We start from the raw sequence: 24,138 nt of genomic DNA on the forward strand, positions 1-24,138 counted from the left end.
AGAGGAAAAAAATTGAACAATAATACCGTGTGAAATTTTATTTTTATTCTTTTATTTGCTTTTTATTCAAAATTTTGTTTGATATGTGTCTTAATTTCCTGCATAATTAGATAAAATTTTATGAGAAATTTCCGATTAGTTGTCTCTTGTGTTGTTTTCCAAGACTTTTCACATTTAATATTCTTGAGTACTTTTCTCTAGTTTTTTTTTTCCTTTCAACTACAATGGCCTGTTAATGAATTATGAGAAAGGTTTAGGAACTGCAACGAATCCCACCTCATGCCGCTAAACCAATTAGGGATTTGACCACAAATCTTATTGTTAGAAATATCCAAGTACACAAGTGTCTTTACATTTCTCAAGAAGTGTGGAAAATCCTTCAATTCACAAGAGGAAAAAAATTGAACAATAATACCGTGTGGAATATTATTTTTATTCTTTTATTTGCTTTTTATTCAAAATTTTGATTGATATGTGTCTTAATTTCTTGCAAAATTAGATAAAATTTTATGAGAAATTTCCGATTAGTTGTCTCTTGTGTTGTTTTCCAAGACTTTTCACATTTAATATTCTTGAGTACTTTTCTCTAGTTTTTTTTTTTCCATTCAACTACAATGATCTGAATTAACCAACCAACAACCATATGATAGGGATTTGGCGATCAACATTAATTGTGGTGAAATGGCTAAGATTTCTCTGTTCTTAATTAGAGGTCTTGAGTTTGGATCTCGATAATTAAGAAAATTCTATTAAAATGTTGCCTCCCGAAATAAATCCATTAGTCAAATGTCAATATAATATGAGATAGCTAATGATCAGAAACCCTAAAAAATTGATAATTAAGATTACAATATTACAAAATACTTTTTTGTACTAATTTCTATATATCTTTAGTTAAAGATTATTAAAGTCAAAATCAAACAAACTAATTGAAACGGATCGGAGAAAATAGAAAAGACCTCAATTATTGTTGACTTTGACTTTTGTGTTATAAATATTAAGTTTTTTGAAATAGAAAGGCAATTATTCTCTTCCAATTCAAAATTAAAAAAAAAAATGGAATTCCCAGTAGTAATCGTTATTGTGCTCATCATCATTGTGTTGGTTTCTGTGCTTTTCACAGCATGTAAGTTATTATGCTGCCTATGCGCGTGCCTAGGAAGAGGTAAAAAGACCACCACTATGGTTGAAGTGGGTGGTGTGGTAGTTGAAATGGATAATTCGGGTACGAATTATGGGTGTTGTTGTGGCGATGATGGTTGATGTGGAGGTTAGTTAGTTAGTTTTCGATTTGGACGCTAGCCATGTTATATTTTTATTTTATTATGGTTGATAATGTAAGTTGTTTTGTGTATGTTCTTTTACTTAAGTATGTGTACATGGTTAATGGTGAAAATAGATGGAGTAGTGATGAACCGATTATGTCATTTTTTAGAATTTTTTGAATATATATTAAGATTTTGTTGTAAATCTTTATTATCTAAATTTATTTATAAATGACTGTACAATTAATTATAAGAATAAATACACTTAATAATTAAGATTCGCATCTAAAAAAATAGATAAAAATAAAACATACAGTGTCTTCAAACTCCTACTTAATCGATATCATTTTTTATTTTTTAAAAACAATGAAGAAAAAAACACAAAATTAGAATTTAATGTTAAAAACTTTTAGTGACAGTTTTCTGGGCTTTTGTGGCGACTGTTGTTGCCGCTAAAAGTCTAGTTCTTTTGTAGTGAATCCTAGTTGGCAACGCTAGGTGGAAGGATTAGTCCCACGTGGCCGTCAATAAAAATTTGGGGTGTTAACTCTTGAGGGTATTTGTGGTCTCTTAGGATAACAGCAGGGGCATTTTTGATCCCAAAATGTAACGAAGGGTATAAGTGGTCTATTTCACATAGTTCAGGAGCAATTTTGACCCTTTTCCGTATTAATAATTAATTTTAAGATCTTCTTAATTAAGTACAACAAATGATCCGTTGATCAAGTGGTCCTTTTGCATCATATTATTGAAAGGTTTTCTTGAGCAACAAAGGTGACCGAGTTAGTTGAACATGTAATTTCTAAAATGGAGATCACAAATTTAAAACTTTCTGCATATTTTCTCGATCGAACTTGTCTTACAAAATTTATGCTCAGTGTGCATTTGACATCCAAAGCAAATTTCAAGAAAGTCAACGACGACTCAAACTCTCATTTAATTTTATCATTATATTTCAATTCTTTTTATCCCGAAAATGCTTTCTTTCTTAATTTTATTTCCCATTCTACCAACATGTTTTCTCTCATTTTTCCATTTCATATTATCGAATTTGATTTTTATTCTACTAACATGTTTTAATTTCTTTCATTTTTCAGTTTTTTTATATTGATTTAGAATTCAATGTAATTTGTTCTTAAACTTTAATGGTAAAAATTAAAATGAAATAAAATATAACAAATGATGATTCTTCTACTAAATAAGAAAATGTAAAGTGATTAAAAGAGTAAAATCTCATTTTAGAATGACTAAAAATACATCAAAGTAATATTATACATTGTTCAATATTATTCACTTTTTAAATAAGATGAACACTTTGAGAATCATCCGCAACAAGGATTGTTGGATTCTTAAACCTTTTTTCATAAAATCAATTAGAGAGTAATAATATGACTGCAAAAGACTAATCAAATATCTATACTATGACTGCAACGAGCTCGATTTGATTGATGACATAAACATAAATTTTGGAATATATGAAATTTATGTGATTATCTTATCTAGCATTTGGTAATAAATATTCCTTTTGTTTCAATTTATTTATCTAGTTTTACTTGGTATGAAGTTTAATAAAGTAATATTTTTTTTAAAATAAATTATAATCTTAAATCAAAGATATGTAGAATTTACCAAAAGTCTATTTATCTTGTGATTTTAAATATGTTACGTGGAATGTTAAATTGAAATTTTCCACTGAAAAATATTCAATGGCTTTTCCCACACACTAATTTTGATTGAAGCCGTGAACAAAGAAAAAACAGTAGTGTTTTCATAAAAAAAATAATAGAAAGTTTCTTAGTATTTCAGTGAGAATTTGTTTCCCACCAAACATTTTGTCAAAGACCTGATTTGATAAAGAATTATTTGTTTTATAACAAAATATTTACATCAATTCTTAATAAAAAAAACTTCTATTTCAAATAATGGACAGAAATTGTTAATCTTATAATTATTTTATCTCACTGTTTTAATATAAATAATGAAATAAATTAATAAAATAAACTTATCGCACAAATATCTCAAATTTCAACCTATAAAATATCTTCACATATCCATCCCACCAATCAAACGACCCCATATTTTCCTTATAATGTAGCTAATAAAATGAGACTAGCAGCCCCATAATTATTTATTAATAATTAATATTTAATAAATTGAAAGAAATTGCTTGGAAACCTCTATATCCATTAATATTGTTGACTCTTTTCTAGTTTTTTTTTTCCTTTCAACCAACAACCATACCATACGAATATGGATCAACATGAATTGTGGTGAGATGGTTGATATTTCTCTGTTCTTAATTAGAAGTCTCGAATTCGAATCTCGAGAATTGAAAAAATTCTATTGAAAATATTGCCTCCAAAAATAAACCTTGCAATACATCGATTAGTCAAACTTCAATATAATATCAGACAACTAACCTATCATAAATATGCAGGCTGTAGCCAAATGGAAAATTAAGAAGAAGAAAAAAGAAGCAAAAGAGCATACTGTTTTGGAATAGTAGCAAATGAATTGATCTTAGAATTAATTAAGAATAATTCCCATAAGTCCACAAAATAACTTTACATTTTTAAATTTAGTGACCAATCAAACTTACAATAAAAAGCTAGAAATGGAACGAATAAATTAGCTTTACTCCCTCCATTCAAATTTATTTGTGTTTTATTTTTTTATCGTTTTAAAAAAAGAATATTGATATATGTTCAACTCTTTTTATAGACTTTCTATTTAAAAAAATCATTATGGCTTTTCACGTGACATATTTTAGACCATTAAAAAGTATTTTTATACAATCTAATTTCTATATATGTTTAGTTTAAGACCATAAAAGTCAAAATCAAACAAATGAAATGGAGAAAATAAAAAAGATCTCAATTATTGTTGACTTTAACTTTTGTGTTATAAAAGTTCTTTGAAATAGAAAGGCAATTATTGTCTTCCAATTCAAACAAAGGAGAAAATGTTAGTAATCGGTATTGTGTTCATTGTGTTGGCTTCTGTGGTTTTCATAACTTGTAATTTATTATGCTGCCTATGCGCGGGCCGAGGTGGAGGTAGAACGAAGAAGAAGCTATCAAACATTGAAAAAGGTACGAAAAAGACCACCACTAGCATCGGTAGCCGTGCCACACGAGATGGGAATATGGTTGTTTTGGCTGGAGCGGGTGGTGCGGTAGTTGGCACGGCTATAGCTAGTGGTGCCGTGACTAGTAACGATAAACGTGATTGTGATAATAAGGGTGGTAATAGTAATATTAGTGGTGGTTGTGGAGTTGTAGTTCGAGGTGGTGGTTTTAAGGCTAAAATGTTACTGCAGTAACGACTCTTTAATAACACAAAACCCAACATGCTTTGCAAACAGAGTAATTTGTAGCAAAAGAACGTTGAATAATAACATAAGAATAGCTATTGTTTTTACTTGTAAACGGCTAGAAAGGAAAAAGAATGGGCAGCTAGATTAAAAAAAAAAAAAGCAAAAAGAATGAGTTCTTGAAGTCATTTAGATCTACGGTTTTCGTTTATCCCAAAAAAAGAAAAAAGATCTACAGGTTTTCAAAGGCAAACTAAGGTTAATGATGCTAAATATATAACTTGGTTATATTAATCCTCAATTTTGACAAGATAAAAATTTAAAATCTAACTGGAAAGAAAGTCTTGGAAAGATGAATAAGTTCTTCCTAAGTAAAACTGTACTGTCCTTATAAGGTATTCGTGATTGAATTTTAAAGAATCATTACTGGCAATAACGTTTTAGCCTTAAAATGTGGCTGTGAGTAACGAATTAATAAAACAAATTTGACAATAACGTTTCATGTCTGTTTACTCCGTCAAATATTTGTCTTTTTTCCATTGATTTTTTTTTAATAAAATAATACCTAAAATGTTACTGCCAAATACGTTTATTCTAGTTTTGTAAAAATTTTAAAAAATGTATTGTTTTGGTGAATTGGTTTAAATAATGACTTATTTCGGTCAACTACTCCGATTTGATCGTTTGATTGATGAGATAAAGATAAATTTTGGAATATATGAAATTTATGTGATTATCTTATTTTGTATTTGGTAATGAATATTCCTTTTGTTGCAATTTATTTATCTAGTTTTACTTGGTAGAAGTTTGAGAAAATATTTTTTTTTAAAAAATTATAATCTTATATTAAAGATATGTAGAATGTATCAAAAGGTCCATTTATCTTGTGATTTTAAATATGTCACGTGGAAAGTTGAATTGAAATTTTTCACTGAAAAATATTCAAAGGCTTTTCCCACACACTAATTTTGATTGAAGTCGTGAACAAAGAAAAAACAGTTGTGTTTTCATAAAAAAAAATATAGAAAGTTTGTATATCAGTGAGAATTTGTTTTCCCCACGAAAACATTTTGTCAGTGACCTGATTCGATAAAAAAAAAAATTTGTTTTATAACAAAAAAATTACATTAATTCACAATTTAAAAAACTTCCATTTCAAATAATGGACAGACAAATTGTTAAAAGTTATAATTATTTTATCTCACTACTTTTTAATATAAATAATGAAATAAATTAATAAAATAAACCTATCTCACAAATATCTCAAATTTCAACCTATAAAATATCTTCACATATCCATCCCACCAATCAAACGACCCCTTATGTTCCTAATAATGTTGCTAATAAAATTTAAGAGCCTAATAAAATGAGACTAGCATCCCCATCAATATTTCTTAATAAATTGAAAGAAATTGCTTGGAAACCTCTATACCCATTAATAATGTTGACTTTTTTCTAGTTCTTTTTTCCTTTCAATTACAATGATCTTTATCAACCAACAACCATATCATAGGAATCTGAAAATGAATTGAGGTGAGATAGTTGAGATTTCTCTGTCCTTAATTAGACATCTGAATTCAAATCTCGAGAATTGAATTTCTTTTATTAAAAATGGTGCCTCCAAAAATAAACCTTGCAATATATAGACAACTAATGTGAAACCCTAAAGGGACCTATCATGGTTGACTTTTGACTTCATAAATGTAGCCAAATGGAAAATTAAGAAGAAGAAAAAAAGAAGCATAATGTTTTGAATAGTAGCAAATGAATTGATCTAAGAATTGGTTAAGAATAATTCCCAAGTTACTTAATTTCAGGTGAATTTAATTTAGAAACTCAATAGTATAATCTGGTATAACTGATGTTGAAAAACAAACTGTTTTCCTTATATATTATAAGTAAAATCCAAACTATAATACTCTCTTCATTCTAATTTACATGATAACGTTAAGTCCACAAAATAACTTCACATTTTAAATTTAGTGACCAATCAAACTTACAATAAAAGCTAGAAATGGGACGAATAAATTAGCTTTATACTCCCTCCATTCAAATTTAGTTGTCTTTTGTTTTTTTTTATCAGTTTAAAAAAGAATCTTGATATTCAACTCTTTGTATAGACTTTTTATTTAAAAATCTATTATGATTTTTCACGTGATATGTTTAAGACCATTAAAAAATATTTTTGTACAATCTAATTTCTATATATCTTTAGTTTAAGACCATAAAAGTCAAAATCAAACAAATAAAATGGAGTAAATAAAAAAAAACCTCAATTATTGTTGACTTTAACTAATTTTGTGTTATAAAAGTTCTTTGAAATAGAAAGGCAATTATTGTCTTCCAATTCAAACAAAGGAGAAAATGTTAGTAATCGGTATTGTGTTCATTGTGTTGGCTTCTGTGTTTTTCATAACATGTAATTTATTATGCTGCTTATGCGCAGGCCGAGGTGGAGGTAGATCGAAGAAGTCACCCAACGTAGAAAAAGGTATGAAAAAGACCACCACTAGCACCGGTAGTCGTGCCACACGAGATGGGAATATGGTTGTTTTGGCTGGAGCGGGTGGTGCAGTAGTTGGCACGGCTATAGCTAGTGGTGTCATGAACGATAAACGTGATCGTGATAATAAGGGTGGTAATAGTAATATTAGTGGTGGTTGTGGAGTTGTAGTTGGAGGTGATGGTGGTGGTGGTATGGATAATTCCGATACGAATCACGGGTGTTGTTGTGGCAGTGGTGGTGGTGATGGTGGTGGTTGCGGTGGTGGTTGTGGTGGATGTGGAGGTTAGTTAGTTACTAGTTTTCGATTTGGACGCTAACCATGTAATTTTTTATTATGGTTGATAATTGTAAGATGTAATGCACATTGGATTTTTCCTCTTCTTGTAGTTTTCTTTCCTTTTGTTGTTTTAGATTTATTTATTTTTGTTGTGTATGTTGTTTTACTTAAGGATGTGTACCGGTGAAAATAGATGGAGCAGCAATAAATACATGTCATGATCTTTGGATAAATTTTTGAATATCATCTCTTTCAATACTATATTAATTAAGACTTTGTTATAAATAGTATGTAATTATTTAAATTTATTAATTATAAATGATTGTAGGATTATAAGATCAATAAATACAATTAATAATTAAGATTCAGATTTAAAAAACAAACAAATTTAACAATTGATATATGAATAATTAATTGTAAGATCTTCTTAATTAAATACAACAAATGAGGCCTTGATCGAGTAAGAGACCCTTTTGCATCTTTCTTCTTACGTCACTTTAATTTTGATATGTCTCAACAATGTTTAGACATGATTTGTTAATGATTAAAAAAAATCATAGCATTGAAAGGTTGTCTATCTATGAGGCAGATCGAGTTAATTGAACATGTAATTTTTCAAATGAAGGTCACAAGTTTAAAATATTTTACATATTTTTTCGATAGAACTTGCGTACTGAATTTGTCTATTGCACATAGTTGACATCCAAAGTAAATTTCAAGAAAGTCAACGACGACTCAAACTCAAGTTGGATTAATTATATTCCACAAATCAAATAAATGTGCAAGCACATGCCTTCAATATATAACACACAAAAGTCGTACTGAAGTTCCTAAATACAATCACATTTTCCTTTATTTCTTCGCTCTGAAATATATATACTCATCGTGCTCTTATCCAAATACAAATTTTCTCTACTTAAACTTTGTAAAAGCATAAATTTCTTAAGGATGTACAATATTTGAAAAATAGTTATATATTAAGATGGATAATGAATCTATTATGGTACTATATTTGGTTCTAGGTATATTTGTGGCATTTGTTATGTCATTTATTTGTTGTATTTGTTGTAGCAAGATGTTGAAGAATATTGAAACTATTCCTGGTGGTGGAATATTGAATGCAACCCAAACAAGTAGAGTTTCTGGTGGAAGAAGGAACAATAATATTGATGGTGCTGGTGTTGGTGTTGGTGTTCTTGCTATGGCTACTCTAACAAGCATAACGTGTGATACAAGTAATATGTTCGGAGGTTTTCAATGTGACGGTGGTGGTGGTTTTGGTCATAGTGGTGGTGGTGGTTGGGGTGGCGGAGGTGGTGGTGGTGGATTTTGAATAGGTCAAAGTCATGTTATTACTATTCTTTAGTACTTAAATAATTCAAATTGCTATAATGTATATATATATCACTCAACGCTCATGTTATATTATATAAAATCTTGTTGTTTTGTTAGAAATGTCAAAGTAGATATAAGTTTGGAGTTCATTTCTAGTATTGATATTCAACTAATAAGTTATTATCTGAGTTATCCTTTTAGTTACTCGATTCTACTTTTCTTCAATAAAGAAAGTAACTTTCTGAAATAATAACTATTAATTACTCTATTATTTTGTGTTACGTCTCCGATTGGACAATGTAGGAGAAAAATAGGTTTCAAGAAACTTAAAAAGAGGTTCTTGAAAGTTGAATATGTGTGTATAATTTATAGTTGTTCTTGAAGAGTTGTGAGTATTTTGTTAGTATATATAGGAGAAGAACTTTCTTATAAAAGTTAAGTGAAGGAAATAATGTAAAAATTCCAAGACGTGCAATTTCACATACTTACTATATAGAAATTGAATAATAATTCGATAATATATAATAGAGTAATATCTATTCTTAAGAAATTTGAGCCTTGACAAATCTGTCGCTAATTCATAGCTAAATTGGATAAGTATGAGATTTTTGCTATTTAGCTATGAAAAATTTGTTTGTCCCTAATCTTTTAATTTTCCACCTTAAAGTAGCATAAAGATTTACATAATTACACTCACTAATTCTGGATGACAATCATTCACAAGTTAATTATATGTATATAGTCTATCTCTTCGTGTTTATGGATGTTAATTCCTATATACAAGCTTTCGGGAAGATTGTAATGATTGTCGTTAGTGATTTATTATTGTAATGGTGGCTGATGATGATGATTGTAATTTGTAAATAGTGATTAATGGTGGTAAAACAAACTTATGTGATTGACTAAAAGCTATAAGCTGCAGAGGCGGACCCACCCTATAATAACTTCGGGTAAAAATCATGTCAGTATAACTATATATCTATCTTGAAAACTGACATAAATTAGGATATAGATAACCGTGCACCCATGAAGAGTGTAGGTTTGCTATTGTGTTGCTGGTTCAAACTAGAGGAATCAGTACCCATGAGACATGGATTTGAATCTAGCTACAATGCTATTTTATTATTTTTATTTTTTAAGTTTATCTTAGAGCTCATATTTGAGCTAAGGTAATATTTGGGGGAAAATAAGCAAATACCCCATATATACTATATTGGTATCATTAAGGCAGATAATTTCGCTGACTTGATACTAAATCAGTATATATATATTGTACTAGTATCATTAAGGTTTGCTGTCAAGAATTACTCATTAGAAAATGATACTATAAGAGTATATATATATACTCTTATAGTATCATTGACTAATGAGTAATTTCTGAACAAGAAATATTAATGATACCACAACAATATACATATATACTCTTATAGTATCATTGACTAATAAGTAATTTTTTAACAAAAAACCTTAATGATACCAATACAGTATATATATACTGATTTAGTATCAGTTAAGCCAAATTATCAACCTTAATGATACCAATACAGTATATGATACCGATTTAGTATCACTTAAGCGAAAATTATCACCCTTAATGAATGAGGGTATGGACTGTAATTATTTATGAGAGAATGGGTATTTTTGGAATTACTTTGGATTTGGGTATGAACTTGTAATTATTTTTTGATTTTATGGCCCATTTATGTAGTTTTCCCTAATATTTGTGCATCCGAAGTCTTCAAAACATGGGTTAGCCTCTGACAAGCTGTTAGAGAAAGCGTGCGGGACGTCTGCTCTAATACTATGTTGAAGTGTGTGACCATCTAATCTAAAAATTTATACGGTTTAAAATAACACATTTTATTTATTTAATTATATTCTCAAATCGACGACGGTTAGTGATGATCTTCTTCTCACGTCACTTTAATTTTGAAACGATCTGTTAATAAATAATATTAAAAGGTTGTTCTTTCCCATGTTGTGACATTCCAAGTAAATTTCAATAAAGTCAATGAAGACTCAACACAAGTTGGATTAATATTCTCAAATTTTCATGTGCAAACACATGTCTTCATGCAGAAATTACGTAAAGTTAAGAAACCAAAATACCTCAATATATAACACATTAAAGTCATGTTGAAGTTATACCATTTAAAGTTCTTGTTTTGTACGTGTTCATCTTACTATAATCACATTTCCCTTTATTTCTTTGCTCTGATTAATATTCTCATCGTGTTAATATAGTAGAAGCTTAAATTCCTTAAGGACAGTATATATAATTACGCGTCTTAGTCTTCTATTTTTTGACATGGAGGAAGTTGTTATGTTACTCCTTGTGGCCTTACCTGTGTCTGTGATTGTGGTTCTTAGTGTTCTTATTATCGCGTTTTCCAGCAAGACAGAGAAGAACAATGAGAGTCCTGCTGGTAACAATGCAACCCAAAGAAGTAGAAATTCTCGTGGAGTAGAGAACATTCATAGAATAGGTGATGGTGCTATTGGTATAGCTACTCTAACCAGCATAACATGTATTGGTGGTGGGGGTGGTTTTGGTGGAGGAGGAGGTGGTGGTGGTGGTGGTTGTGGTGGAGGAGGTGGTGGTGGTGGTGGTGGAGGAGGAGGAGGAGGTGGTGGTGGATGTTGAATTGGTCAAAAATGTAACTACTATTCTATATAGTAAAATGTTTTGATTTCAAGTTGTAATTTCCTTCATGTTTTTATTTTTAAAGCTTGTTGGTTTTTGATAGAAGTGTCAATGTTGAGATACTTGTTTGTTTGGACGATATATGGAAGAAAATTAACGAAAGAAAAGGGTAGTCTGGTGCACTAAGCATCCCGAGTTATAGTTAAGATAGACAATCTATCTTAATACAAACATTAATGCTTGTTTCCACGGTTCAAATCATTGATCTATAGATCATACAAAGATAAATTTATTTTTCTTCTCACACACTTCTTATACGTGCAACGGAGTAATAGGACCCTGCAAAGTTGAGTGATGTAGTTGGAAAGATGGGAGGATGCTAGTTTGAGAGGTAGTTATTTATTATCTCAAGAACAAATTGACACATTAATTTTTACATGGGATTAAAATTTAACAACATGTATATTAAAAAGAATTGAAAAATGTGCATGGCATTTATACAAATAAAAAAATTAACTAATTATGATAAATGATAATTTCAATTGTTTATTTTAGACTTTTATTTTCAACACCTTTTTTTCCTAGTAATGTTCCAATATCGTATTAAAGTGAGATTACTACTCTAATAATTTATTTGACTTGAAAAAAAAAAGTCAACATTTATAGAATTGAAAAATGTGCATGGCATTTATACAAATAAAAAAAATTAACTAATTATGATAAATGATAATTTCAATTGTTTCTTTTACACTTTTATTTTCAACACCTTTTTTTCCTAGTAATGTTCCAATATCGTATCAAAGTGAGATTACTACTCTAATAATTTATTTGACTTGAAAATAAAAAGTCAACATTTAACGATAAAATTCATTTTGTAATGTCATTATAGTTTTTTATAATTATTATAATTTTAATTTTCTTAAACCTATTTCTAAGAAAATATTACTTGGTAAATCTCCAAATAAAAAAGTTCTTAGATAAATTTTGAAGAAAAACAATTCCACTTAAAATTGCAACAACAAAATTTTCAAGTATACATATTCCCAAGTAAATCCCAAAAAAAAAAAAAAACTCCTAACAAATTTGTATCAATAAAATTCTCAAGTAAATCCTCAATAAATAAATCCCCAACAAAATTCTTAGAACTTGAATCCTTAGATAAATCCATACATAAGTATTCTTAGCTAAATCTGCAAGTAACTTTATCTAGGCATTTTCTTGCAAACTAACATAGAAATTAGTTTATTCATTACTTTACGAATTCACCTATGAAAATGGTACCAACAGATTAGTCGACCCAAATAATTCTCCAGGTAATAATTTTTGCATGTAAAAAGTTGTAGAATTTAGAAATTTCATATTTCGGCTTGAAAATTCATTGGAAATTTGCGTTCTTATGGTAGACGCATCTTGAAGTTGTTATTGTTGACATATTTTCCTTTATTTTTTTGGTTTATATTCCTCATCATGTTGTTGTCGAAATACATACAATATATATAGGAGCATAAACTCCTTAGGATAGTCATAGAAATTATTAACATGAAGGTAGGTACTATCATACTCCTTACGGTCCTAACTTTGTTTGCGATGTTTGTTGTCTTCATTATGAGCTATGTAATTATTTCCAGCAAGATGAAGAAAAAGAAAAAGAGTCTTGTGGGTGGAGGAGGAAACATTCATAGTGTAGGTGATGGTGCTATTGGCATGGCTACTCTCACTAGCATAACATGTAGTGGAGGTGGTGATGGTCATTTTGGTGGAGGAAGGGGTGGTGGTGGTGGTTTTGTTGGAGGAGGCGGTGGCGGAGGAGGAGGAGGTGGTGGTTTTGGTGGAGAAGGGGGTGGTGGTGGTGATGGTTGTGGAGGTGGGGGTGGTTTTGGTGGAGGAGGGGGTGGTGATGGCGGTGGTGCAGGAGGTGGAGGTGGTGATGGCGGAGGAGGAGGTGGTGGAGGAGGAGGAGGAGGAGGTGGTGGTGGCGGAGGAGGAGGAGGAGGAGGAGGAGGAGGAGGTGGTGGTGGTGGAGGAGGTGGTGGATGTTGAATTGGTTAAATTGTGTAACTACTATTCTTAAGTACTTCAATCATTTGATTTCAAGTTGTAATTTCCTTCATGTTTTTTTTTAAAAGTTTGTTGGGTTGGATAGACATGTCAATATTGAGATACTATGTTAACTGTCCATTGGACCATATATGGAAGAAAATTATTGAAAGAAAAGGGTGTCCTGCGTTAGCAGGGTAGACAACCTATTCTAACACAAGCATTAGAGCTTCGTTCCACAGTTCCAACCCATGACCCATACAAAGAGCTTTTTTTTCATCTCACACACTTCTTGTACGTGCAAACACTATCTACATGAGTGCAAAAAGGTGCTATCAATACCATTCGAACTAGTCTAGGGAGTGGTGTAGTTCGAAAGATAGGCCAAGTTTTAGAGGTAGTTATTTATTATCTCAAGAACAAATTGATACATGATCTTATTATTGCTAAAATTAATACAATAGTACTTGAGCATTCTTCTTAAACTACTTAACATGACTAGATGAGACATGCCAAGTAGTATTTTTTGATAGACACCATTAGTTTTTAAGTCCGTTTTGTTTGTTGGACCAAAGGTGTTCCACTTTAACAAATTTTAGTAGATAGAGTTATTTGGTATCTGTGTTGGTAGGAGGTAGCAAGCACCAGGAGGACCTTGCAAGAAATGATAACTAGAAATACCTTTCGATTAAGCAGGTTTTGGGTACATCATCTCACTGATTCAGTATGTCCGGATGGCAAAAGTCTTCTTTACTTTCTTAAACTCTGTGCCAATCAAATTGAAACGGAGAGAGTAACATTTTTTACGGTGATAACAAGTCATGATCCATGCAACTTACTTGTTTCGTGTCATCCATAATCGTCCACAATGTGCAGCTGATCTCATCAAAGTTCAAATGGGACTGATCTCCAGAGAGAAATAAACCAATATTGTTTTTCAACAAAACCCAACTGCAACCTGGAATTTTCTTTATTCTTTTCAATTTCTTTGCCAGCCTAATTCGTTCCTCGTCTTTCTTCTTTCCGACAATACAATAAAGATCAGACAAGACCACGTATGGAGCTGCATTACTTGGTTCTAAGTCCAAAATCTTTTGACCTGCAAGCTTTGCAAGATCAAGGCGCAAGTGAGTCTTGCTGGCACCAAGAAGAGCACCCCAAACCCCAGAATGTGTCTTGAATGGCATAGAATCGATTAGACTAACTGCTTCATCGAGTAAACCAGCTCGTCCTAGGATATCAACCATTATAGTATAATGATCAGGCTCTGGTTCAATGCTGTATAGTGATTTCATCGATTTGAAGTAGTTCCATCCTTCTTCTACGAGCCCTGCATGCATACATGCTGATAGAACCCCTAGAAAAGTGATACCATTAGGTTGCTCACCTTCATTCTGCAACTGGTGAAACAACTTAAGTGCTTCTCTGGCATAGCCATTTTGTGCAAATCCAGTAATCATTGCATTGAAAGAAACAATATTCGGGTAATTTATGAATTTAAAGATCCTATAAGCATCATCTAAACTTCCACACTTCGAATACATTGAGATAAGAGAACTTTGGATAGACGAATCTAACTCCATATCCATTTTCAAAACAAGAGCATGAATTTGCAGTCCTTGATTCAACATGGCCATACCAGCTGAAGCACTAAGCATACTACTTAAAGTTAGAGGATTTGGTCTAACTGCACTTTGAAGCATTTTAACAAACCAGCGAAAAGCCTCCTCATACTCCCCTTTATTTACAAAACTAGAGATAAGAGCTGTCCATGCAACATCATCTTTCTCGGGAATCATTTTAAATAGCTCGACACAAATTTCAGTCAACCCCTTTTCAGAAAACCCTGTAATCATGGCTGTCCACGAAACAACATCCTTTTCCGGAGCTCTTTTGAAAATCTCATATCCCTCTCCAAGTTTTCCAGCTTGAACAAAACCACTAATAAGTGAATTCCATGAAATGACGTCTTTCCTTAACATCGAATCAAACACACTTTTAGCTGAATCTACACAACCAAATCTAGAGTACATGGTGATCAATGAATTACCCAAGAAAACATCAAATTCAAATCCCACATGAGATACCAACCCATGGACTTGATAACCTTGTTGATGCTTACTAAATCTTCCACAAGCTTCTAAAACGATTGTTAGTATAGTAGGCTCCAGTCTCACATCACCTTCTCTTCTCATTCTTAGAAACAAATCAAACCCATCCTCGAAACAACAAACTTTCATATACCCATCAATCATAGCACCCCAAGTTACCTCATTTCTCTCCTTCATCGTATCAAACAACTCCCGACCCTTAATAACTCTCCCATTCTTAGAGTACCCATCAATCATTGCACTACAAGAAACAATATCTTTCCGCACCATACCATCAAAAACACGAACTGCATCATCTAACTTCCCAACTTTCAAATATCCATTAATCAATACATTTGAACAAACAGGTTCCCGAAAAACCATAGGAGTCCGATTATACAAATCCTTTGCCATATCAACTCTCCCTGCATTAACAAACCCGGTAATCATCGCAGCAAAAGACACCGAATTTCTCTCCGGCATAAGCTGAAAGAAACTAAAAATCTCATTAATTTCAACTCTATTCCTCATGTAAGCAGTCAGCATTGCATTCCACGAAGCAGCACTCCTCTCAGGCATTTTATCGAACACTTCACGTGCATTCTTGAGTTGTCTGTTCTGTGAGTATGCAGTGAGCATTGCCGTCCAAGAAACGATATTTTTGCTGGGCATACGGTAGAAAATGGATTCAGCTTCTTTAATGTCCCCGTTTCGGCCATTTTCTGCGATTTGGGTGTTACAGTAAATCAAGAATTTGTTCGTTTTAGTGCCGGCGTTGAAAAGGGTCTTCGAAGAAGTTGAGTATTTAAGGTTGGAAAGTGAAAATTCTGAGAAAGACAGAAGAAGGGAGCCATGTAAAGGGTTCAGCTTTGTTATCATTACTGAGAATCCAATAAAGCTTCCATTGGAGAACTTTGAACTTTGAAGGAGAAAGGAAAGCGCGGTTTTTTCAAATCTTCCTTTTTAAAATTTATCACTCAATAGTTAGCAAAACATAGCGAGACACTAATTTCTGATAGGGTGGGTAAACTCTCTCGTTTGTTTAAAAGTTTTGTTACGTGGTACTTCACGTGAAAAAATAATTTCACTATTGTAGATCAAAATAAATTAATATTAGATTAAAAGTTAAGGTTAAAGGTTAAAATTATCATCATATAAATTAATTTATTCCAACCGTGGCATCCACCATCTTCTTTGTGGTCTCGACTCTGTCGTTATATCGATATCTCTGACTTGAAGGAGAGAGTTCAGAGTTTAAAGAAGTCAATATAAAATATATTTTAAAGAATTAATGTATCAGCAAATAGAGTCGTTATATGTGTAGGTGGACGAAGATTTTAGGTACAAACGCGCCTAGAAGCATTTCTAGAAAAACATTTGGTCTAGTCAATGTCTGAGTGTATTTCGGGAATCATTGGGTGATAGTTCATAAAGGAAACTCATACTCTTACTAGTGAAAAGAAACTTGATAAAATGAAATAATTTAGGTGTGTTTTTGACTCTTAACTCAATAACTAATTTACTAGTAGTTTGGCTAAGACATAATGTATAAATGTGTCATTTAATTTGATATCTTGATATTTATGCCTTTTATATTTGAATGTGCACCAATTATGTATTTAAACGTATTAAAATTAAACAAGTAAATATACACGTCCTAAATAGTACTTTACTTAAAGATACATTCAAATTGATTTGTAATGACTTCGCGAAATCACAACCTTTAGTTAAAAAGACATTTAGCCAAACTATTAAATGAGTAGTTTGACTAACGAGTTATGTGAAAATTTTACTATCATATCAAAATTCATGGACATATATTGTGGGATTGACATAATACAATATTGTCAATAAATCAACATTATATGATTATCGTTGTATTAATTCAATATCGGATTTTTCTGAATTGTGAATCAGAAATTGATATTCTTTATTATTTATAGACATATTTTAGGAAAACACAATCAATGATTTTTTATCTTATTTTAATTTTTTGGATTTTGGAATTTGCATTTTAGTCAAACACCCTTATATTTTGAATTAATTCAAGTTAGACTTTTTTTTTCTTTTTCATTTTCATATGAGATAGATTGTGTTTTCTATGGGCTATTTGGATAGCCATAAATAGTATTCCCCTACATGTTTTGGAGTACACCAAAATTATATTTATAAAATCGATGATTTAATCTTCTGTATATAAGCTAAAATTTTATACACCTATTACTATATAAGTAAACGGACACATAAACAAATAAATCATCTATTGATTTTTTAATTAAAATGAATAAACAATTGTTCTATAATAAATATTGTATCTAAACATATGATTAATAGTATATATCACAATAATCTTTCACTTAAAATTTTAACTATCACGATTGGTATAATATATTATATCTAAATGCATAGTTAATAGTATACACCCTAACAACCTCTCACATAGATATTTAACATTGACTATTGGTAATGTATTAGAAATAGTTCAAAAATGTCATCCTTCCACTTATTGAATCAAATCTACCCCTTCTTCCACCTATTGAGTCAAAAATGTCCTTAACATATTAGAAATGTTTCAAATTTGATCCAATAAGTGTAATGAGGAGGGGCAAATCTGAACAATTTCTAATAGGTTAAGGGTGTCTTTATCCAATAGGTGGAAGGAGGGGCAAATTTGATCCATTTGGTGGAAGAAGGGCATTTTTGAACAATTTCTATATGTTGATGACATTTTTGAACGTTCTCTGTTGTTAGAAAATTTTGTCTAAACGCATGATTAATAGTATATCTATAATATTTATAACTAATTGTAATTTGATAAATTAATTGACAATTATGTTATTAGTAATTTTTATTAAAATATCGTGTTATAATTTTTAAATAATGTATTATCTAATTCATTTTTATAAAATAATAATTTTATATTAAACTTAATGATATTTTAAATAATCTTTAGAACCTATAACAAAACACTAGCTTTAGGATTCCACTGCAACTAGCTATTTACCCATCATTTTTCATGTCCACCTTATTATCCTTCTCCATCTTATTGTTAGAGTCGTGGAAGCAATAATTTATTTTTGTATTAGGGTCGGAATAGATTGTCTCTGCATCATATCTCTTGGAGTGCAGCTCTCCAAATCTTACTAACATGATATGCTTTGTACATCGATTTGTCCTTTGATTAACTTACTGTTGGTTATATACACCAGTTTAGTTTTGAAGTCTTGTACAATTAATATAGGCTTAGGCGGACATGTTTTTTTTTTATGTTTTTTCATAGAGTGTTTGGTATTCGTATTGAAGACCGAATATATCTGAATTTGTGTCATGTAGGGTCCAATCAAAAAAAATGCTTTCTACTAAAAAAAAATTCATACTCTGGACTAAAACCCAAAATCTTTTGATTAATAAAGAAACAATTTTATTCACTGCACTATATTTGATAAATAAAGGAACAATCTCATTCAATGCACGGTATCTTTTGATGAAAACGTACATATTTATATGTTGAAGCTCCCTTTTATTTTAGCTTTTATTGATTGATCTATAGAACTATTGAAATACAGTTTAACTTGATTAATAAAATTGTATCATTTGACGATTTCGAACAAACACAAGAAAGTGGAAGTGGAGGAATCTTTTTTTTTCTTCTTTTCTTCTAAGTCTTTCTTGGACCATCCATAGTTAGATCTTATTGCCGTTATTCTTATTCTAATTCTTATATTTATTCTTTGTTTCTATATAAGGGTGTGAACTCTCAATTTCTAATTTCAATGAAGCTAGATACTCCTAATATTGTTTTTTTTAAATCTCAGGATAATATTCGATCGCTATAACTTCTGTCACATTCTTTATTCTTCGAGTATAATAGCATGTAAATCATACAAAAATTGTAAACCGCACTAGACAAATTCTATGTGACCGACTCGATTCATAAGGATTGAGATTTGAAGGGATCGATCTTGGATCATCCGTATGAATAACCACCATTAATCCGAACCAGCTGAGTCATCCTAAAATACATATGATGGAGTATTATTATTTTAAAAAGGAAAATAAATCCTCAAAAGTATTTTTGAAAACTTGACCAAAAATTATTGTTTTAAAATTGATTAAAAAAAATTAAAATTAATTAGCCAAACACAAGAGATTATTATGAAAACAAAGAATCTTCAATATATTGAAATGCACGTGTGGCCATAGTTGATGAAGTTGAGTGACATTTACTTTAATAAAATCACCAAAAGTTGACTAATATTGGTTGCTTAGGTTTCCATTAATATGAATGGAGGAGCACCAATGACCACTTCTTCAACTTATTTTTACTCTCTATGGTGTTTATATTATTTGACTCATGTTGATCTGATAGTATAATTTAATTCAAAGTGAATGCTACTTAACTAATTTTATTGATAATGCTTTAGAATTTTAAATTTAACCATTACTATTTTATATAATTATTAAATACAAAAGATAAATAAGAAAAAATATAATTATAAATTGAATAACCTAAGTATTTAATTTTAATATAAAGGCCAAATAATATAAAATCACGAAATAGTCCCTTGGTTCCATTTATATACCATGAGGTTTAGACTATAATGACCAAATTAATACATAATTTTCATGATTAAAAATATTTTCATTATTCAAATAATAATAGTACTACACTAAATGGAATTGGGAGGGAGTACTTATTCAAATAATAATAGATTTGCATGGAATTATAGGGAGAGTTAAATAGTACTAACTATTTAAAAGATAAAGCAAAGCTCATACTCTCTAACACATATATATGGTACCGTCAATGGATATGATGCAGTGGATGCATGACAGATCTTTGATAGGAAGAGTTCTCCCCTCTGAATGAGGCCCTACACAACGTGAATTTAAATTAATCAAATTTCAATATGAATATCGAACACTAGATAAAAAATCAATAAAACACAACAACACATATATATGGTGGCATTAATTAATATTAGATCACATAATCTTGTGTTGGATCATCAAAAAACTTAGAGGTGGCAAACAATATTTCTCTCCACTTTCATCTGCTGACCTAGACCACTCTTAATTTTGTTAGTCAATTATACGGTACGGAGTCACAAAATTTATTTTGAAAATTTTAAAAATAAATAAATATATCTAAAATTAAAGAGATTTAAAACCTATTTTATATACATAAAAATAAATTTATGTATATATAATATAGCTTTTTGATAAATATCGGCTCCTTAACTCTACTCCTGAGTAGTTTAATAACATCTTAAATTTAGACATTATAAATTTTGAGTTGAAAAGATCAATTTAAATACATATATAATTTATATATATATATATTTACTTTTTTGAGGATATATATTGAATTCTATCGAATCGGTGAGCCCATATATAATTGTATCTGCCACTTTCTGAAGCCATTACTGGGCACACATGTCCAATCCTTTACCCACCAAAATGCATCACCATTTTTGCCTTGGTGGACCAATTGGACATGGACCATGTGGCTATGATATTTTTCCATGACTCGACGGGTGAATTCAGAATTTTAGCAATCTGTATCATAGAAATTAATAATTTTAATTCTATATTAAAAATTATTATTATATATATATATATATTATTAATTTGAAATTGTTGACAATCTAAAAAATCATAAACTTTAAATTTTGATTTCGCCTTCACTTACCTACAATACTTATTCTTTGAATATATTGCACCATGTAATTTTTTCACATAAAGTCTAAAGTACACAAATGGTATTGGACAATTTCAAACATGACTTTATTCTAAAAGCTAAGTTTATTAGATAAAAAAAATGTAAAAAGAATAAAAGGTTTTTGGATAAGGTAAGATAGTGAAGTTTTGAATGATTCCATTTCCTTGTGGTTTGTATTGTATTTGTAAAAAGGTGAAAATGCTACATACATGTATGATACTATTTTCTTTTACTATAGTTCCTTTTCAAGAGGAATGTTATACTTTTTTTAGTGAAAAGTATTTTTAAAAGTATTATATAATATAAATGTTAAAATATTTTTAAGATTATGTACATCTTTTAAAATTTTCACAATTACATAAATATTATAGTACATTTAAAATTACAAACTAAGTATACTCGAATTTCTATATAATGGCGTTGTTTGTACAAATATGTTTGACTATTAATCTATTATAGCAATATATTGTTATAACTTATAGAAACCCTAGCTCCATCCCTATTAAAATATCTTATTTTTCTTTTTAGTCAGTCTTAAAAGGAGAATCTCTTTTTATATTGTAGCAAACTTTTCAGTTTCAACATTCTACATGACAAACTTAAGAGCACAAGATATATTCAAATGACTGCACATATATTTAATTTAAGACCACAAGATTTAAAAGTTTCCCTTTATATCTTATACTTCGTACTCAATCAAATTAAGACACTTAAATTAGAATAAAGAAAGTGATACAACATGATATGGATGTCGATTTCTTTTTTTAAAAAATGATCGTTATAATAAAATATTATTATTGATTATAGTTATTATATTCCTATTCCTCCAATTAATCTATGGAATCCTTTTCTCCTCAAGATTTTATATGACTTGTATACTATATTCTATTTTTTTAAAAGCTAAGTGATTGATGCCTCCACATGAGTTCAAACATACTATTCTTAAAAATCAAACATGTCTGGGACTATGATATCTAAAATGTATTCCTTGAATCACTCATCATGTTGATGAGTAATTAAACATATATATATATATATATATATATATATATATATATCAACTTAAATAAATTAATTATAAGTGGTCCTATAGGGATAAATTCCCCCTTCCACTTACCAATTTTCCCATTTGATCTTATATATATTATCTTCAAATATATGTCTTCTCATATGGTTGTGGTCTCATCCACCTTTTTTGCTTTATGATCCCATCATACTTTGATATTATAAAGATTTTTTTTTACACAATTAGTATATATATTTCATGCAATAATTATTTCGTTGTCTAATTTACCAAATTAAGATTATGTACAATTAATATACATTTTTGCCTTGCATGTCACTTTAACATAGCACACAATACAAGAGCTAGTGTGACTTGGTAATCAACAAAATGAGTAAGAAATCATGAGTTCTCACGTTTGAATTTTAGCAAATATTGATTTATTTCTAAAAAGATGGTTAATTAATATATTCTCAAAAAAGAAATACTTGTTATAGAGGGGTAATATTATAAATTAAAGAGCGTATCGTTTTAAAGATAGTTATTATTGTTATAGATGAAAAGTCGTTATATAAAAGATAAAATTTAACATAAAAATTCTATTTCGTGAAAAATTTGATATTTACATACATGTAAGGTTATTTGGTTTGAAGATTTTTCATTTTTTTTATAAATTAAAAATATGATCCCGATATTTGGGACGGTTATACACTTAAACAAAAGTTTACGATTTTATTTTAAAAAATGATATAAATTAGCTCGATATGATTAGGTTAGATCAATTTTTCATATTCTTTTCAAATTCCTAGATAGTATTATATAAAAATATTGTTATAATGAGTTCTGACCATATAAACTCACTTGTGCATAGTTCAATAATATAGGATCTCATTCAATAGGTGTTGTACACATAGGGCAATTTTTTCAACTTTATCTTTGTTCATGACAAGGGCATTTAACAGAATATTAATTGCCTAGTATCAACTATTGTATTCAATTATTTTTTAATAACCACATTATCGGTTGGTTAGTACTCACTTTTTTTTTGGTTGATTTATTTAGTGGGTGATGGACCATGTGCAAATGTGCCACTTGTATACCCTTTTTTTTTTGGTTGGGGTGGGGGTGGGGGGAGGGGATTCTATGAGATATGATATATTTTTAGCATTTATTTAGTTTGTGGGGCTCAATGGTTTCTTTGGCTATTTAAAGGTATGATAATTTTCTTGAGAAACCATTGTGAGTTTTTAGTAGTTCAAGTGTTTTGAGTTTTTTTTTTTTCAATCAAACAATACTATGGCAACTTTGGTACCTGAGGTTGAGAATTGGGCATGTATCAATGGTTGCAATAATGATTTGACCAATTTTGATAACTCCCAAATCGATTGTTCCCTTCTCATGTCATTGCTTGATGACTCGCAAGGCGTAGACGATATTGATCATGATAATGAGAGATTATCGAGTGTGATTAGATCTCTCGAGGCTGAAATTGATGATCAACACCTAATCAACGTCGATCATGATTCATTTCAGAATAGCCATCAAGGGAGTACTACCAACGATGAAGATTGGCAGTCGTGGGAATCTGGTCAAAATCAAAGCCAAAGTCAAGAGTTTTTTGAATCGGACAGTCTTGATTTGAATTGGATGGATATAGAGATGGAGATTGCTCCTTCTAATACCATTAGTGATGACATGATGAACTTTTGGTGCATGGACAATAGTTATGGACAAGATCATGATGTGTATGAATATGACTATGGTACTTTTCCCTTAGAGGAAAATGATCACAATTCATCAGCTTTAACAACACAAGGCTAAGTCGGAGTTCCAATATGGGCTCTCGACACCGGGTGAGAAACCAAAAAGAAAAACACAAGGTTAAAGTTTGTGCCAAAAATTGTAACTTCTATTGTAATTGATTAGCTAGAGGTTAATTGTACTTG

At 30.2% G+C, this 24,138-nt stretch overlaps 4 protein-coding genes across 4 annotated transcripts in view; 3 read left to right on the forward strand and 1 right to left on the reverse strand.

Annotated features, from left to right (window-relative positions):
* The window catches only part of LOC125811776 (chlorophyll a-b binding protein 13, chloroplastic), a 69,079-nt gene that overhangs the window by 24,862 nt on the left and 20,079 nt on the right, over positions 1-24,138 (forward strand). The window lies entirely within an intron of this gene.
* On the forward strand, positions 6,943-7,371 carry LOC125811783 (uncharacterized). Its single transcript, XM_049491324.1, has one exon. The coding sequence runs from the start codon at positions 6,943-6,945 to the stop codon at positions 7,369-7,371; it is 429 nt and encodes a 142-aa protein (XP_049347281.1).
* LOC125811925 (glycine-rich protein 5-like) lies at positions 12,973-14,052 on the forward strand. The gene is made up of 2 exons (XM_049491469.1): positions 12,973-13,282; positions 14,009-14,052. The coding sequence occupies exons 1-2, from the start codon at positions 12,973-12,975 to the stop codon at positions 14,050-14,052; spliced, it is 354 nt and encodes a 117-aa protein (XP_049347426.1).
* Positions 14,107-16,419, reverse strand: LOC125811768 (pentatricopeptide repeat-containing protein At1g53600, mitochondrial). Its single transcript, XM_049491308.1, has one exon. It carries the CDS (start codon positions 16,344-16,346, stop codon positions 14,181-14,183), a length of 2,166 nt encoding a protein of 721 aa, XP_049347265.1. The 5' UTR covers positions 16,347-16,419; the 3' UTR covers positions 14,107-14,180.

The sequence above is a fragment of the Solanum verrucosum genome, unplaced genomic scaffold, assembly GCF_900185275.1.
Source record: "Solanum verrucosum unplaced genomic scaffold, falcon-dt-bn FXZP01000238.1, whole genome shotgun sequence".
NCBI classification, from domain to species: domain Eukaryota; kingdom Viridiplantae; phylum Streptophyta; class Magnoliopsida; order Solanales; family Solanaceae; genus Solanum; species Solanum verrucosum.